Source organism: Otolemur garnettii, unplaced genomic scaffold (genome assembly GCF_000181295.1).
Source record: "Otolemur garnettii isolate 467f Iridium unplaced genomic scaffold, OtoGar3 scaffold00008, whole genome shotgun sequence".
NCBI classification, from domain to species: domain Eukaryota; kingdom Metazoa; phylum Chordata; class Mammalia; order Primates; family Galagidae; genus Otolemur; species Otolemur garnettii.
In genome coordinates, this window is record NW_003852403.1 from 16,287,149 (window position 1) to 16,306,568 (window position 19,420).

The window sequence follows — 19,420 nt, forward strand, 5'->3', positions numbered from 1 at the left end:
GGGGATTCGAACCCACCACCTTAGGTGTATGTGGCTGGCGCCTTAGCCACTTGAGCCACAGGCGCCGAGCCGGCAATTTCTTAAAAAAATTAAATGTAAGTTTACCTAGAACCCAGCAATTCTACTCCTAGTTATAAATACCAAGGAAAAATGAAAACATAGGCCCACAGAAAAACTAGTACGCAAATGTTAAAACAGCCCCAAAGTGGAAACATTCCAAACACCCATCAACTGGTGAGCAGATAAATAAAATATGGTATTAGCCATAAAATGGAATACTAATCAGCAATTTAAAAAATGAAATATAACAAATGCTACAGTATGGATGAACCTCAAAAACATATTAAGTGAAAGAAATCAGATACGAAAGATCACACATTTTACTCCATTTATATAAAATGTCCAGAATGGGTAAGTTCATAGAATTAGAAAGTAGATTAGTGGTTGTCAGGGACTAGACGGAGGGGACGGAGAGTGACTGCTAATGATACAGGGATTTTTTTGTTTAGATAATAGGGATGGTTGTACAAATCTGTAAATTTACCTTCAATTTTAAGTATACTTAAAATAGATAAATTTTATGTTTGAAGACTCTATCTTGACAGGAGGAGAGGGGAAGGAAAGGGAGGGAAGGGGGAAAGACAGATATAAGAACAGGAAAGTTTATTACTGTAAAAGTCAGCATGGTGGTTACTTTTGTGGGAAGGGGTCGTCTATGATTGGGATAGGACACATGGAGTAGCTCACAAAGTTCTATTTCTTGACTTAATTGGTAATTACAAGAAAATATACCTTCTAATTACTTTGTGTGGTTTTGTACATGGGTTTTATATAATAAAAAAGTTAAAAATAAAAAAAATCTCAGGCCAATAAACAGATTCAAGGTACATAATTTTTGAACAGAAAAAATTTACCTGTAAGAGATTTGATCATTTTTTTAAAAAACAATATGTAATAATTAATTAGGTCTATATATGATTTCTAGCAATTCTGAATTATAACTTTTTTTTTAAATTATAACTTTAAACTGGCCCACATGATACGAAGATTACTTTGAACTAGACAGGGAATATTCTCTACTAGACTAAAAACAGTAAACAGTAAAACTATAAGAACAGTAAATAAATAAAATAAATATTTAGTGAAAGCCTGTTATATAATTAACACCATATTTTAAGGAACCTACAGAACACTCTGATCCCCGATCTTAAAGAGCTTACAACTTAGCAGGAGAGATACTTACTTGCCCTGCCTATGAATGAAATTTCTAAGATACTAGCAAGTTCAATCTCTCCCTAGAATGAAGATTAGACTGTATTCCTACCCAATCCATTAATAAGCTGTCTTTTCCAGAGGCCAAACAATACATTCTTTCATTTGACATGTTCCACTCTTTTTTTTATTTTGAGACAGAGTCTCACTTTGTCACTCTGGGTAGAGTGCCATGACATCACAGCTCACGGCAACCTCCAGTTTTTGGTTTAAGCAATTCTCTTGCCTCAGCCTCCCAAATAGCTAGGACTATAGGCACCTGCCACAACTCCCAGCTAATTTTTTGTTGCAGTTGTTATTGTTGTTTAGTAGGCCCAGGTTGGACTCAAACCCGTCAGCCTCTGTGCATGTGGCTGGCACTCTAACCACTGTGTTATGGGTGCTGAGCCCCACCCTTTTTTTTTAGAGATAGTCTCACTTGATTGCCCACAGTAGAGTGCCATGGCATCACAGCGCACAGCAACTTCCAGCTCTTGGGCTTAGGTGATTCTCTTGTCTCAGACTCCCGAGTAGCTGGGACTACAGGCACCTGCCACAATGTCCGGGTATTTTTTGTTGCAGTTTGGCCAGGCCAGGTTTGAACCCACCACCCTCAGTATATGGGGCCAGTGCCCTACTCACTGAGCCACAGGCACCACTCTATATCCTTTTGTTTTATTTTTTTGAATCTTACTCTGTCGTCCCAGGTAGAGTACAATGGCAGCATCATTCCTGGCTCAAGCAATCCTCCTGCCTCGGTCTCCTCAGCAGCTAAGACTGTAGGCACACGCAACCACATCTGGCTACTTTTTCTTTCTTTCTTTTTTTTTTTTTTTTTGAGACAGAGCCTTAAACTATCACCCTGGATAGAGTGCTGTGGCATCACAACTCACAGCAACCTCCAACTCCTGGGCTCAAGTGATTTTCCTGCCTCCACCTCCCAAGTAGCTGGGACTACAGGGGCCCACCACAACACCTAGCTATTTTTTGGTTGCAGCCGTCATTGCTGTTTGGTGGGCCCAGGCCGGATTCGAACCTGCCAGCTCAGGTATATGTGGATGGTGCCTTAGCACCTTGAGCCACAGGCTCCAAGCCAAATTTTTCTATTTTTTGTAGAGATGGGGTTTTGCTCTTGCTCAGGCTTCTCTCAATCTCTTAAGATCAAGCAATCTTCTTGTCTTGGTCTCCCAGAGTGTTAGGGGCGTGAGCCACTACACCTAGCCTTGTTCCATCCTTTTGATGATCCCTATCTGCTCTCCTTTACGCCTCTTTCTTCTTTTTTTGGAGATAGAGTCTTACTACGTTGCCCTTGGTAGAGTGCCAAGGCGTCACAGCTCACAGCAACCTCAAACTCTTGGACTTAAGCAACTCTCTTGCCTCAGCCTCCCAAGTAGATGGGACTACAGACACCCGCCACAATGCCTGGCTATTTTTGTTGTTGTTGTTGTAGTTGTCATTGTTGTTTAGCAGGCCCAGGTCGGATTCGAACCTACCAGCCCCGGAGTATGTGGCCAGCGCCCTAACCACTGAGCTATGGACACCAAGCCTATGCCTTTCTTTCTCTCCATCTTTTTTTTTAGAGACACAGTCTCACTTTATTGCCCTCGGTAGAGTGCTATGGCATCACAGCTCACATCAACCTCCAACTCCTGGGCTTAGGCGATTCTCTTGTCTCAGCCTCCCGAGTAGCTGGGACTACACGTGTCTACCACAACACCCAGCTATTTTTTGTTGCAGTTCGGCCGGGGCCAGGTTTGAACCCACTACCCTCAGTATATGGGGCCGGTGCCCTATTCACTGAGCCATAGGCACCGCTAATCTTTCCATCTTTTTTAAAGGAAGAGTACCAGGGAAGTAAAGTTGAAAACCAAAAAATTCACTTTCAGATACAAGACTAAAAACCCAACTGGTAACTTGGCAAAGGACCCGAACAGACAATGCAGGAAAAAATAATCTTGAACAGTTGATAAACCAAGGTTCAAACTATTTGGTAACCAAAGAAATGCAAACTAAAATAAGATCATTTTTGCCTTTCAAAATAGCAAGTATTAAAGAGATCAGATTGAGTGCTGCTTTGGGTGAAACAAGACCCTGTAAGTCAGTGGTTCTCAACCTGTGGGTTGCGACTCACAGGAACTGTATTAAAGGGCCTCAGCATTAGAAAGGTTGCGAACTACTGTTATAAGTGGACACATAATTTGATATAAAAAAATTTTCCAGATAAATGTGTTTAAAAACCTTCAAATATTCAAGTCTTTTGGCCCAGCAACTCACTTCCAGGAATGTATTCTAAGGAAATAATCTTATCCTACAGAAATCTACAGAAAAATATATGTATATGATGTCCTTATTGCCAAAGATACAATAGTATACTAAAAGCCATCCAAAAGCCAGAAACTACTTAAGTATCCAACAACTGGGAAAAAGTATACTTAATATACTATACCTACACATACAGGTATATGTACAAGCACGATAGTGTATATATGTGTGCATATATATATAAAATCATTAATTGATGCAGGGAGATAAGAAGGAAACACACCTAAATATTAACAGTACATTATTTCCACATAAGACTATACATATTTTATTTTCTCAAACTATCTACCACAATTATATGTTACTTTAACAAGCAAAGGAGAGAATATCCTAATCTTTTGTATTTTCAAAATTATTTGAAATGTTTTGTGGCTTGTGTCTGTTATCACCATTCTCCAATATCACAGAATAATGAGTATTGATCATAGCCCCTAAAATAAGGGGGGGAAAGTAAAACCTTATAGAAAGATCATAAATGTATCTGACCATGCATAGATACATTCTAAAAGTACTTAAGTCCTCCACAGAGTAACAAGGAATGAGATCAACAGACAACAGAAATAAATTTTGGGTGGATCACAGCCCGATTCTGGAGAAACTGAACCAGACAGATGCACATAGTCACAAACAGAAAATAATACATGAAATTCAGAGACTCTGTCCCGAAAGCCTTCCTGAGTAAGAATCTTTCCTATAAACATTTTAATCAATCAAGGATTTTAACTGACCTTCAGGAAAAAAATTTCCAACTCTAATAAAATTGTTCAAATTTAGGAAAAACACAGCTGATGACTTATTCTAATATCCTATAATCGGGTAATTTGCCAAGCAAAAGATTTACCTTCCCTGAAACAGATTCTCCATCATAGAAGAGATAGTGTTTTTCCACTTTGCCATCTTCAGTTTTCATTTCTGCCATTTTTCTGGTTTCTCCATCATTAAGGACAATATCAATCTCGCAAATTGGACCGAAAAAGCCTCCAAGAAAACTCTGAAATAAAATGAAAATGCTCATAATTATGTTTAGTCACTACATTTTGTAATCCAAATTTAATTACCTATAACCTACCATTAGACTGCACGTCTGTAAGTTTACAAGAAAATAACAAGAACTTCTATCAAATACTACATCAAAATTGAACTAATTTGAGTATAACGATATGTATAGTTAAAAATACCATACAAGTTTAGCTGGATGTTGTGGTGGGTGCCTGTAGTCCTAGCTACTCAGGAGGCTCAGGCAAGAGAATTGCCTAAGCCCAGGAGTTGGAGGTTGCTGTTAGGTGTGACGCCACGGCACTCTACCAAGGGCAATAAAGTGAGACTGTCTCTAAAAAAAAAAAAAAAATACTGTACAAGTTTAGTGATAGTGAATTTCATGTAATGTGTCTACCACAAAAAAAGACAAAACACTAAACAAATTCAAGCATGCTATGCTTCTAGTCTTTTTAAATTTATACAGAGAACAATTTCCTGTGTCATCCCATATCCCTTACTTTGCCCTGCACAACAGCAAAAGTGATTTTTTAAAAACATAAATCGGGCATCATTTCTTTTTAAAAAATCCTTCAATGCACTAGCAGGTGTATAAATTGTAACAGCAAGTTTAGAAAATAGTTGGGCACTGTCTAGTAAAGTTGAAAATGTACATATCCTGTAACCTAACCAATTCTACCCCAAGGTATATATTCTAGACATAAACTCATATACCTGAACCAAGAGACAACTATAAGAATGTTCATAACTGGGCAGCGCCTGTGGCTCAGTGAATAGGATGCCGGCCCCATATACCGAGGGTGGTGGGTTCGAACCTGGCCCCAGCCAAACTGCAACAAAAAAAATAGCCGGGCATTGTGGCAGGCCCCTGTAGTCCCAGCTACTCAGGAGGCTGAGGCAAGAGAATCATTTAAGCTCAAGAGCTGGAGGTTGCTGTGAGCTGTGACACCATAGCACTCTACCGAGGGCAATAAAATGAAACTGTCTCTTTAAAAAAAAAAAGAAAAAGAATGTTCATAACAGCATTGTTCAAAAAGCCTCAAACAATCCAAATGTCAATGAATCAGAGAATAAATCTTAATACATATTGATATCACAGGAACAGCAAACAGCAACAGACTTATAGAGAGATAACTACATACAAACAAGGATGAATCTCAAACACATAATGTCAAGTGAAGGCCAGACACAAAAGGAATACATACTGTATGATTACACATATACAATAAGCCAAAACCATGTGACATACATTATACAAAGGATACTACAAAAATTTTGATACACAAAAATTAAAAAACATAAAATCATTTTGATTACTATATTTTCTCAAAATAATAAGAATATTCCATACAATTTGTATTCTATAAAGCCATTTTTGAAAACACTCTTTCCACTCATTTTCTTCAAATGATATAAGCTTACTTTCATAGGTGTGAACAGCTATTTCAGAGCTGTAGAACCTTCTTCCAAGCATGCAATTTTTTACTGCAGAGAACAGGAAATAATCACATGGGGCCTGAGGGATGAGTCATAAATTTAACCTCCTTGGACTCTAGGAACCAAATTGCTGTGAGGGCAGACGTACTGTCAAGGTACAAGATGGTCCCCTACAGACCTGTCCTTGGCCATTGTTCCTTGAAGCTTTCTGAAACTTTTGGTAGACATACTGTTATGTGCCACTAAGTAGTAACTCATTTTTCCTCCAGAGGAACAGATGCAACATAACCCACTTTTGGAAAAGAAAGTTTCCACCATTTTCTTTCTTACACTTTGGGGCCACTTTTGTTGGTGAATTTTTATGTGGAAAAATCCACACTATTGATAGTTTTTTTTTTTTTTTTTTTTTTGGAGACAGAGTAGAGTGCCATGGCATCACAGCTCACAGCAACCTCCAACTCTTGGACTTAAGCGATTCTCTTGCCTCAGCCTCCCAAGTAGCTCAGACTACAGGTGCCTGCCACAATGCTTGGCTATTTTCTTTGTTGCAGTTGTCATTGTTGTTTGGCAGGCCCGGGCTGGATTTGAACCCGCCAGCTCCAGTGTATATGGCTGGCACCCTAGCTGCTGAGATACAGGTGCTGAGCCTATTAATTAATATTTATTCTTTAGATCAAACTGGTGAATCCGGGTTTCATCACCAGTAACAATGTCAGAAATGTGCCTAGACTTGCCTCCACTTGCTCATCCTCCATCCTCCACAGATGGAGACAAATTAGGCCCTCCCAGCAACACCGATAAGCAAAGCAAGTTGCAATTTACACAGGTAAATCAGAAAGGATGCTGCCGTTGACTGTTTCTTGGAAGTGAAATAATGGATCATAATATAGTCTGTCTCAAAGCTTTCACAGAGACCTTCGGAATATTAGAAGTCAGGAAGTGGTTGAAAGAAAGCACAAAGGGGAAGCTTCTGGGGTGGTAGTAATGTTCTGTTTTTTTCTATCTGAGCACTTGACATACAAGTATGCTTAGTTTGTGAAAATTCATCAAGTTATATACTTGTGCACTTTCCCACAGTTTACTTCAGTTGCTGTTATACACACACAGAATGTATTCCGTATTGTGGCCTACAAATATCTGACCTTATCCATCTCTCCAGCCATTCAGCCTCAGATGACTAGAGTTTTTTTGGCAACAGCTCATCACATTTGCCAGTATTGTTCTTGTCCTAGAACCAAAGTATCCTAACTAAATTTCAACCTTTTGAGTTTCAGTTTGATTCACCTCCTTTATGAAGCCTTCCCTTGACTTCCTCATCAAAATTGGATTCTCCAAACTTAAGTCTCGAAAGGCTTATCTGGTACTCTCCTACTGAACTGTAAGCTTCATGAGGATAGACAGCTTATTCTTTGCTCATCTAAGACAACGTATGGCATTTAGTAGAAGGCATCTCAATACTTGCTGAATGTTTAAATAATTTTGAATAAACACATAGCATCTTGGTAATAATAAATACACAAATGAAATTAGCTGAAATCTGGAAGAATTGGTGAGACTAGGCTTTTCCCAGCAAATGAGCTTTAATACAGCAGCAAAGTAGAGCATGGAACTTGGGCTAAATCAAAGTTATGTCCTCAGGTGACAAAGTTAACAGCAAGCAAGCTAAAGATATATGGGGCACTAAGTGATACTATGATCAAATGAGACAGAGTTATCCTAAATCCTATATTGATGAAAAGGACTATAATTTTAAGAAACCAACTAAAAGAACTGCCAGATTAGTACTTCTAACATATTCCAAAGATAGAAAAAGCAAACATTCTTTTTGGCAAGATGTTTTAATGTTTTCTGGCAACATTACAAATAACACAGTCAAATTTTAACCAGAAAACTAATACCAATCAGAAAACTACTCTAAATTAATTTAGAAAAGCAAAAGTAAAAAGTATCTTTTTTTTTTTTTAAGAGACAGAGTCTTGGGAGGTGCCTGTGGCTCAGTGGGTAGGGTGACAGCCCCATATACTGAGGGTGGCGGGTTCAAACCTGGCCCAGGCCAAATTGCAACAAAAAATAGCTGGGCATTGTGGCGGGCACCTGTGGTCCCAGCTACTCGGGAGGCTGAAGCAAGAGAATCACCTAAGCCCAAGAGCTGGAGGTTGCTGTGAGCTGTGATGCCACAGCTCTCTACTGAGGGAGACAAAGTGAGACTCTGTCTCTAAAAAATAAATAAATAAATAAATAAATAAGAGACAGAGTCTCACCCTGGGCAAAGTGCCGTGGCTTCAGAGCTCACAGCAACCTCAAACTCCTCATCTGAAGCGATCCTCTTGCCTCACTGCCTCAGCCTCCCTAGTAGTTGAGACTACAGGCCAATGCCCAGCTATTTTTTTAGACATAGGGTCTCACTCTTGCTCAGGCTGATCTCAAACTCCTAACCTCAAACAATCCACTCACCTCAGCCTCCCAGAGTCTCACTCTTGCTCAGGCTGATCTCAAACTCCTAACCTCAAACAATCCACTCACCTCAGCCTCCCAGAATGCTAGGATTACAGGTGTGAGCTACTTGGCCATGAGAATGGAAAGTATCAATGGATAGGTCGCGTGCACTGTCCATTCCTAGTTAGCTTTCATACTCCAAGTCTTAAATTCAAAACTTCCTCAAAATAGCAAATTATGAAATACTGTAGTATATTTTTTTCTATGGACTAGAGAAATAAGAATGTATAGCAGATCAAAATCAATCAGCTAGTATTTACTAATGATCAACTATGTGCAAATCACTGAGCTAGCAAGGAAGGGGGCTGCGTGAGAGGCGCAATGACGAAGGTAGAAGACAACACCTTCAAGTAGCTATGTTACATGGGGTTGGCTCGGCGCCCGGAGCACAGTGGTTATGTGCTACAGGCGAACTGAGGATGGTGGGTTTGAACCTGGCCCGGGCCAGCTAAACAGGGGGAAACAAAATCACATCTGTTAAAAGATATTATCACTTATGCTGGGTCCACTGGCTCACCCCTGTAATCCTAGCAGTCCAGAATACTGAGGTAGGAGCATCATTTGAGGTCAGAAGTTCAACAACAGCCTGACCAAAAGATCCCCAGCTCTACCAAAAATAGAAAAAAATTAGCCAGGTGTGGTAGCCTGTAGTCCCACTACTCAGGGTGATGAAACAGGAGGCTCACTTAAGCCCAGGAGTTCTAGGAGGCTCAGTTAAGCCTGGAATTTCTAAGTTGCAGGTGCAGTTGCCTGAATCCCCTGCACTCTCCCCAGGGTGACAAGAGTGAGACACTGTCTTGAAAAAAAAAAAAAAAAAAGATTTTTTTATAATACCAATTAGCAGTGACAGCACTCCTTCTTTATGATACCCACAAGATTAACTCACATTGAGTTATAAAACAGAGGCAGGAAAATTAATGTTCCCATTTCCCCTGAAATTTCTCAGAGCTACTTCAAAGAAAATGAGATTTGAAAACTATAAAAACTATTTTTATAGATAAAAAGAAATACTATAGTAACTTTTCCCCACATGCATATACTTAACACACAAAAGCTGTACTTGGGATTTGTTTATTTATTTTTATTTTATTTTATTTATTTGCAGTTTTTGGCCATGGCTGGGCTTCAACCTACCACCTCCAGCATATGGGATCATATGGGCCCTACTCCTCTGAGCCACAGGCGCTGCCCTTATTATTATTTTTTTGAGACAGAGCCTCAAGCTATATAGCCCTGGGTAGAGTGCTGTGGCATCACAGCTCACAGCAACCTCAAACTCCTGGGCTTAAGCAATTCTTTTCCCTCAGCCTCCCAAGTAGCTGGTACTTTAGGCACCTGCCACAGTGCCGGCTATTTTTTGGTTGTAGTTGTCATTGTTTGGCAGACCCGAGCCAGATTCGAACTCACCAGCTCGAGTGTATGTGGCTGGCGCCTGGTATGATACACCAGCTCGGGTGTATGTGGCTGGCGCCTTAGCCACTTGAGCTACAGGTGCCACCTGCACTTGGGATTTGAAAGCTGACATTAAAAGATCAAATAATCAAAAAAAAATTTTAACAGAACTAAAATTGCCATTAATTACAAGAGTACAAAATAGACTTAGTTTTATAAAACTTCAAAATTAACTAATAATATAATTATAAATAAGTCTTATTTTGATATCATTTTTGAAAATTAAAAATTCCTGAGTATTAAAATTATATGTGAAACTGGCTCAGTGTCCATAGCTAAGAGGTCAGGGCACCAGCCACATACACTGGAGCTGATGGGTTCGAATCCAGCCTGGGCCTTCCAAACAACAAAGACAACTACAACCAAAAAATAGCCGGGCATTGTGGCAGGCGCCTGTAGTCTCACCTACTTGGGAGGCTAAGGCAAGAGAATTGCTTAAGCCCAAGAGTTGGAGGTTACTGTGAGCTATGAAGCCACAGCACTCTACCAAAGGCGACAGCTTGAGACACTGTCTCAAAACAAAACAAAACAAAAAAAGTGTTATCCTCTATTCTTTTCTTTCTTTCTTTCTTTCTTTTTTTTTTAGGGACAGAGCCTCACTTTGTTGCCCTCAGTAGAGTGCTGTGGCATCACAGCTCACAGCAACCTCCAGCTCCTGGGCTTAGGTGATTCTCTGGCCTCAGTCTCCCGAGGAGCTGGGACTACTGGCGCCCACCACAATGCCCGGCTATTTTTTGTTGCAGTTTGGCAGGGGCCAGGTTTGAACCCGCCACCTTTGGCATGTGGGGCTGGCGCCCTACCCACTGAGCCACAGGCGCAGCACCCCTCTATTATTTTCTATATGCATGAAATATTTCACAACTAAAGTAAAAAGTAGGCTCAGTGTCTGTGGCTCAAGCCGCTAAGGCACCAGCCACACACACCTGAGCTAGTGGGTTTGAATCTAGCCCCGCCAAACAACAATGATGGCTGCAACCAAAAAATAGCCAGGTGTTGTGGCGGGCGCCTGTAATCCCAGCTACGTAGGAGATGGAGGCAGAAGACTCACTTAAGCCCAGGAGTTGGAGGTTAGTGTGAGTTGTGACACCACGGCACTCTACCCAGGGCAACAGCTTGAGGCTCCGTCTCTAAATAAATAAATAAATAAAGTAAAAAGTAGGCTTACTTGTCAATACAATTAAAAAACTAAAATTGAGAGAAATCAAAAGGTTTTTGGTTTTTTTTTGAGACAAAGTCTCATTATGTTGCCCTCCGTAGAGTGCCATAGCGTCACAGCTCACAGCAAACTCAAACTCTTGGGCTTAAGCAATTCTCTTGCCTCAGCCTCCCAAGTAGCTAGGACTACAGGCACCCACCACAATACCAGGCTATTTTTGGGGGGGGGGTTGCAGTTGTCCTTGCTGTTTAGCAGGCCCGGGCTGGGTTCAAACCCACCAGCTTCAATGTTTGTGGCCGGCACGCTACTCACTGAGATATAGGTGCTGAGTCCAAAAGGTACTGTTTCCCCTAAAGTAAAACACTGTGTTATATTTATTTTTTCTCAAGAAGACACACTAGGGCTTATTTTCAGAGGATGTCTTATTTTTATTAAGTATAATACAACAATCTACATTTATTCAAATACAGTTAAGTCACCTTCTGGAACCTGATAGGGGAAGCCGACCTTGCTGGTGGGGGCTGGCGCTAGTGATGTGTAAACTCCTTTCCCCTAGCCGTTCGCACGTGCCCAATAGGATGCACATGCACAAGTGCGAATGTCTTGGAGAAAGGAGCTGTGGCAGATAAAAGGTATTCCAGTCTTCCTTACTGCGCACCAAAATGCATGGCCCATCACTAGGTCTTATTATGAGGTAGGGCTTATATTTAACAAATGCATAGAAATCCTGCTAGGGCTTATTTTGGGGTTAGGTCTTATTTTCAGGGAAACACAGTAGTTTTTTTAAAAGCCTAGTATAAGGTTGGGTGAGGTGGGTACAATGGCTCACTCTTATTATAATCCTAGCACTCTGGAAGGCCAAGGCCGTGGATCAATTGAGCTCCAGAGTTCGAGACTGGCCTGGGCAAGAGTGAAACCCTATTTAAAAACAGCTTGGTGCTATGGCAGCCACTTAAAGTCCCAGCTACTCAGGAGGCTGAGGCAAGACAATCACTTGAGCCCAAGAGTTTGAGGTTGCTGTGAGCTGTGACACAGAACACTCTACTGAGGGTGAGAAAGCAACACTCTGTCTCAAAAAAAAAAAAGTATGGTACACCTTTTGGGGGCAGGACACAAATATAAGAGTGTCCTTATCTAACAAAAGCAATCAATGTAACCTGGTTCTGTGTACTCTCAATAAATCCCCAACTATAAAAAAAGGGGGAAAAAAGAAAAGAAAAATCCATCAGCACTGTGGCAGGCACCTGTAGTCCCAGCTACCTGGGAAGCAGAGGCAGGAGGATTGCCTGAACCTAGGAGTTTGAGGTTCCTGTGAGCTAGGCTGACACCACAGAATTCTAGCCTGGGTAAGAGAGTGAAACTCCAGAGACACACATAGCCAGTCAGCCTAGTATAACATATACAAAAAAGTAATAGGTTAGCATTGGGTTAACACTTAGTTTTTAGGCCAGGCACCTGTAGTCCCAGCTACTCAGGAGGCTAAGGCAAAAGGACTGCTTGAGCCCAGGAGTATGAGGTTGCTGTGAGCTATGATGCCTCCATGGCACTTTATCCAGAATAAAAGAGCAAAAGAAATTTTTTTTCAGGGCGGCACCTGTGGCTCGGTTGGGTGCTGGCCCCATATACCAGAGATGGTGGGTTCAAACTCAGCCCCGGCCAAAAACTACGAAAAAGAAAAAAAAAATTTTTGTTCTGTTTTTTTTTTTACATTAGGGCACATCAAAAATGAACTGATTTTGCAAAAAAAAAGCCTTCAGTAAATTGTGGATGTCTTACATTTAAAAAGCAAACAACAGCAAGAAAAAATATCTAGGGGTTGGGGGCGGGGGACTTGTCTTTTTGTTTTCCTTCTAAAGATAGAGATAAAAGAAAAAGATTCCCTACCCAAATTCTTGCTGTCAAAGTTTTTTTTGTCAAGATATGCATCTTCTGTCATTTCAAATAAAAGGTCATGAAAGTAATTTTTTTTCTAATTATTCACAAATAAAATTATAATGCTTCTCCTGATTTGTGAAAGAGGAAGTAAAATACAGAATTGTCAGGATGGTAAAGACTAGAAGAAAGGGAATAAAAACTGTAGAAGGTAATGCAGATTTCTGCTAAAACCACAGAAAGCAATTTTGAAATCTTTTAAGTATAAAAATACTACCCAATTATTTTAGAAAAGATATTTTCAAATAAGCATTCAGAATACAAGGTTTTCAGGAGCAATACCAGACAACTAATATACAAGTGAAAACTCTTACGTACCTTTTAAATAAACAGATAGCAATATAGATGGCCATGAAAACATAGCAAGTGTTTGTACAGTTTTCTAATCTTGACCTAAGCCTATCACTGACTTCAAGTTAATGTAAATTTTTCACATAATTTGTAAACCACCTAGTAAAATTACATGTAGAGACATAAAAAGACAACAGGCTTTTTTAGCCATCATTAAAGAAATTTCACAAGTCCAATGGATGTAAAGAAAAGCAAACCAACGTGAGACAGAAGGTTCTCCAAATTTATTCTCATAACTCATACACAAGGAATGAAACAGCAAATTTTCATGTATATATTACATTTGTACCCATTTCAATGTTTTTGTTTGTTTTGAGGCAGAGTCTCACCTTGTTGCCCTCAGTAGAGTGCCATAACGTCACAGCTCACAGCAACCTCCAACTCTTGGGCTTAAGGGATTCTCTTGCCTCAGCCTCATGAGTAGCTGGGACTACAGGTGCCCACCACAATGCCTGGCTATTTTTTGTTGCAATTCTCATTGCTGTTTTAGCTGGCTGGGGTTGGGTTCAACCTGCCACCCTCGGTATATGGGGCTGACGCCCTATCCCCTGAGCCACAGGTGCTGCCCCCCCATTTCAATGTTTTAAAGCTTTATAATTTAGTTTGATGAGTAAATTGAAAACAATAATAAACCACTCTCGAGCACAATTCAAAAAGCTTATTAAAATAACTACATACATAAGTAAAAAATAGGACAGCTTTTTAAGTTTTCTTCACAAATTATATTCAATTATGGAAGACTTTCTTAACTGTCTAGGCAAGCCCCTCCCTTCTGCAAGTGTAATTTCCACATTAAACATACAATTTTCACGTTGAACATACAATTTCCACAAATAAATGTCTCTCTCTCTAGCTTGTAATCTGTAAGAGTGCAGGTAGGGGCTGTTTCAGTTTTACTTATGGCTGCTGGACACACCTAAGTAATTATTTCTTGAATGAAAGAAAAAAAGCTCCAAGAACGAACAGGTCTTTACTTATTTTTTTAAATGAAAGCAACACAATTTCTGGTTCAGGGCGCTCCCCCCATATACAGAGGGTGGTGGGTTCGAATCTGACCCCCAGCCAAATTGCAACAAAAAAATAGCCCAGCTTTGTGGCTGGTGCCTGTAGTCCCAGCTACTGGGGAGGCTGAGGCAAGAGAATCACCTAAGCCCAAGAACTGTAGGTTGCTATGAGCTGTGACACCACAGCACTCTACCGAGGGCAAAAAGTTATTCACTCAAAGTAGTTTTTTAAAAGAATAACCCTGGGCCTGGTGCAGTGGCTCATGCTTCTAATTCCAGTACTCTGGAAGGCAGAGACGGGAGCATCCCCTGAGCTTAGGAGTTTAAGAGCAAGAACAAGAGGGAGACACAGTCTTTCATAAAAATAGAAAAATTATCCCAGTGTTCTGGTGGGCACCTGCAGTGCCAGCTACTCGGGAAGCTGAGGCAGAAGCTTCGATTGGACCCAGGAATTTGTGGTTGCTGTGAACTAAGCTGAAGATTGGGCACTCTAGCCTGGGCAACAGAGTGAGATTGTGTCTCAAAAATAAATAAATAAAAATTTAAAAAAATAAATAAACCTGGCTTAGCCTTTAGTCAAGCAGTTCATTGAACCAGTGAACTCTGGGAAAGCAGATAGGGTAAGGAGAATACAGAGTAGGCGCTCAAAGTACGCCTGCTAAATGAAACGAAATTAACGAATATTATCACAAAATGAGCCAAATGAGATCCATTCTAGAAGAGACTGCACACACAAAGTTCACCGCCACCGTGGCCACAGTTAATGGGAACCACTACTCTCGTGCTTCCCACCAGCTGTGGTTCGAGGGCTCTGATTTCCCTCTGATTCCTAGGCCACTCCAACCCAACGCGTTAAGTTCACAGAATGGCTTGGGGAAGGAAATGACAGCCAATGTTTAGCCGGCACGAAACTGGTGTCTTTTTGAGTTAAAGACGTCTCCCATTTCAACGTCCTTTTATTGTTCCTCTCCCATTTTACAAAAATCAACAAAAAACTTGAACTGGGGAAATGGAATCAAAGACTATCACCAGATCCAGGTTAAAAAATGTCAGAGTTTACAAAGCTTGTGACACACCGAGAGTGACCAAGTCCCCGCAGTGTCCAGAACTGTGGGACTCTCGTGTCACCCAACCTGTATGGAAGAAAGGCTGCCCGGGAGGAGCGGAGGAACTGGGTACCTTGGAAGGGGAGGCAACGACAAGCCCCCGCACAGGCGGGTTCCGAGTCCCCAGCCAGGGCCCCCATAGCCGGTCGAAGAACGCTGGCACAGGCTCCGACATGACAGGAGAGCGCGCCGCCGCCCGGAGGTGCTTGGGCCTCGCTGAGACCGGGAAGAAGCGGCGCCGCCCGCTCTTCCCCGATCCCAGGGTGGCCCGACAGGCCTAACCCGGCTCCCTGCCCTGCTTGCCCGTCCCCTCCTCCTACTACTCCCCGCCCGCCGTTGGCCGGCCCGCCACGAGCTCTGGGACTAGGATGGGAGGCGAGCGCGCGAGCCATAGCGCACTCACCATTGTCAGCGCCGCCGCCGCCGCCGCGTTCCCGCAACTTCACTCCTCTTCCCTCAGTAGAACTCCCACCCCGGGCGCCCTCGACTACAGAGCCCCGTCACGTGACCTGAGGCCGCCAGCCACACGTGACCATCCCCTTCCTCTATCCCCTCCCCCCGCACCGGGCCCAACTCGGGCCTCCCGCCCCGCCCTACGGGCCACCGGGCCCGCAGAGAAAAGGCCGTTTGGAGGCGGGGCCTCATGCTCCCTCTTCAGAGGACGGGGCGGGGCCCCGGCGGCTGACGTCAGTGGGAGGAGCCTGGGCCGCTGTGAGAGTGCCAGGTCCGCCTGGTCCTCTTTTTTTGTCACAAGACGTGCAGTTGACGGGTGGGCGGTTGGCTGTCGGATTCCTTGGCCACACCTTGTTCTCCTTCTCGATGGAAGTTTGAGTGACTGGGAAGGAAGGAAAAGAGAATGGAAGGGTACGGTAGGCCCTCTCCTCGGCTGTGATGCTGGGTGGCTGAGGCGTTTGCGACCTGAGGCCCCAGGACAGATGTGCTTAATCCACGGATCAGGAGGTCGTCAGTCTTTCTGGACTGCAATCCAGCTCCTCCTACTAGATTTTTGGCGTTTTGAGAACTTGTTAGCCTTCTCGCTTCTGAATAGAAGATCAATAGTAAAAAAATTCTTAGAGTACAACATTTATGGCTTCCTAAAGTCCACAGGTTGCCCTAGAGGGCTCAAAACTAAAGTATTCCGCCTTGACCTGTGAGAGGAAGAGGCCTTCCTAGCGGTGCTGCTGAAGACTACTCTGGCTTAACCTGTAACCTCATCTCTTTTGTCACCCAGAAGACCTCCAGATGAATAAAGTACTGGTTAGGATTTCAGGACTTAGTAGAACCACCATCCTGCACTCTGTACATAACCAAAGCAGAAAAAAAAATTCATACTCTAAAGGCACAATAATTTTCTCAACACAGCAAAACAAAATCAAGTTTGTGAGGCGGCTCGGCGCCTATGGCTTGAGTGGCTAGGGTGCCAGCCACAGCTAAGGTGGCAGGTTTGAATCCAGCCTGGGCTGCCAAACAACAATGATAGCTGCAACCAAAAAAATAGCCAGGCTCTGTGGCAGGTGCCTGTAGTCCCAGCTACTTGGGAGGTGGAGGCAGGCGACTCGCTTGAGAACAGAAGTTGGAGATTGCTGTGAGCTGTGATGCAACAGTACTCTACACAGGGGGACAGTTTGAGGCTCTGTCAAAAAAAAAAAAAAAATCTGTGAGGCAAGGCCATAAAGCAAATTGAAGAAGACTGAGATCAGAGCGAAGTCCCTAACCATAGTAGAATTAAACTAGAAATCAACAAAGAATATAAGAAAATGCCTTAAATATTTGGAAACTGAGCAACATAGTTCTAAACCTCTAGGTGGAAGAAGAGATAAATGGAAATTTAAAAATAGTTTGAACTAAAAGATGATGGTCATTCAACATATTACAATTTGTGAGATGCAGCTGAAGTAGTCCATAGAGAGAAATCTAACTTTTAAGCGTATATATTTGGAAAAAGGTTTTTTGGGTTTTTTTGAGACAAGAGTCTCACTATGTCTCCCTTGGTAGAGTGTCATGCTGTCACAGCTCACAGCAGCCTCCAACTCCTGAGCTTAAGTGATTCTCTTTCCTCAGCCTCCCAAGTAGCTGAGACTATAGGTACCCACCACAACACCCAGCTATTTTTTGGTTGTAGTTGTCGTTGTTTAGCAGGCCCAGGCCTGGCTTGAAACCTCGGTGTATGTGGCTGGCTCCCTACTCACTGAGCTACAGGCACCAAGCCAGGAAAAAGGTTTTGAAAGGGTGTGAAATGCGTACTCAGGCAGAGAAAGATTTTTCTACCATAAGTAGAATATAAAGGAAAAGTTTGGCCAGGCGTGGTGGCTCGCACCTGTAAATCCTAACACTCTGGAAGGCCAAAGCGGGTGGATTGCTTGAGCTCACAAGTTTGAGACCATCCTAAGCAAAACCGAGACCCTGTTTCTACTTTAAAAAAGAACAAAAACTGACAGGTGGGGCCAGTGGCTCAAGGAGTAGGCACCGGCCCCATCCATATACTGGAGGTGGCAGGTTCAAACCCGGCCCCAGTCAAAAACTGCAAAAAAAAGGCAAGAGGATTGCTTTAGCCCAAGAGTTGAAGGTTGCTGTGTGCTATGATACCATGGCACTCTATCCCGAGTGACCACTTGAGACTCTGTCTAAAAAAACAAGAGTCTATTTTATTTTTTCAGGAGAGAGAGAAAGGAGGTTGGTGTTAATAAACTCAGAAAGGAAGGGTTTAATATTGCTAGAGGTTAATATTGGTCATTCTTGCAGCCTTGGGAGCAGGCTCAGCAGGTCCTAGGGCACAATCTGTGGTGACCTATGGCTTATCTTGTCTTTTCCAGATAAACAGGTGGGGTAAGGCTTTGTACTTATCTGGTGACTACAAGGAGGCCCTACCGTTTCTGCGAAAGAAATTCAAAAGGACCTCGGTGCAATGAAGGTGCTACAGTAATTCTTACTGGCCTGGGAATTTAAAATATTAAAAAAACTATGAAAAAATTGTAAAAAAAAAATTTCTGATTTATGGAGCCAGCTACAGAGGGAGTGGTTGCAGCGTGAGAATAAAGAAGTAAAAGTACTAGGCCCTCAAGAAAAGCAGCTCAGTGATTTTTCTCTGCTTCAGCAGACTGAGAAGAGAAGCAACCAGGAAGCTGTCTGTTTCAGGTGTTCTTTGCTTTCCTTTTTTTTTGAGACAGAGTCTCAAGCTGTCACCCTGGGTAGAGTGCCATGGCATCACTGCTCAAGCAACCTCAAACTCTTGGGCTTAAGTGATCCTCTTGCCTCAGCCTCCCAAGAAGCTGGGACTACAGGCGCCTGCCACAGCATCCAGCTATTTTTTGGTTGTAGTTGTCATTGTTTCACGGGCCTGGGCTGGATTTGAACCACCAGCCTTGCTTATGTGGCTGGTACCCTAGCTGCTTGAGCTACAGGTGCTGCGCCTGTTCTTTACTTTTCCTCTTTTCTCTGTGAGGCCAGCTTCCCTAAGTCTTTGGAGTCTGATTTTTAGCAGGAACTGAGAGAGCTGGAGTGGGAGCTCGTACCCCTACTGTTGGCTTATGGCTCTTCAAGGCTGAGAAACAACTCTTAGAGATATTAGGCCACAGGTCTTTAATTAAAACAAAAAGCAATTGTGCTGTGAGTTGATTTCTCTTATTTTCTGTTTGATATTTTATTTTTCTCTATTAGCTGAGTTAATATAGTATGGCCACCTTCAAGTTTGAAAATCAGTAATCTCAATTTATATATCAGGGGCTCAGCGCCTGGAGCTCAAGCCGCTAGGGCGCCAGCCACATGCGCCAGAGCTAGAAGGTTCGAATCCAACCTGGACCTGCCAAACACCAATGACAACTACAGCCAAAAAATAGCTGGGCATTGTGGCAGGTGCCTGTAATTCCAGCTACTTGGGAGGCTGAGGCAAGAGAATCGCTTAAGCCCAAGAGTTGGAG

General features: G+C 42.4%; 1 protein-coding gene across 1 annotated transcript in view; it reads right to left on the reverse strand.

Annotated features, from left to right (window-relative positions):
- Positions 1–15,712, reverse strand: part of VPS26A (VPS26, retromer complex component A) — a 52,088-nt gene extending 36,376 nt beyond the window's left edge. Inside the window, exons 1-2 of the mRNA XM_012801303.2 lie at positions 15,577–15,712; positions 4,415–4,564 (exon numbers count right to left, since the gene is read on the reverse strand). Coding sequence (XP_012656757.1) covers positions 4,415–4,564; positions 15,577–15,678 — 252 coding nt within the window. The 5' untranslated portion in view covers positions 15,679–15,712. The remainder of the gene's footprint in view (positions 1–4,414; positions 4,565–15,576) is intronic.
- Between the last annotated feature and the right edge of the window lie 3,708 nt (positions 15,713–19,420).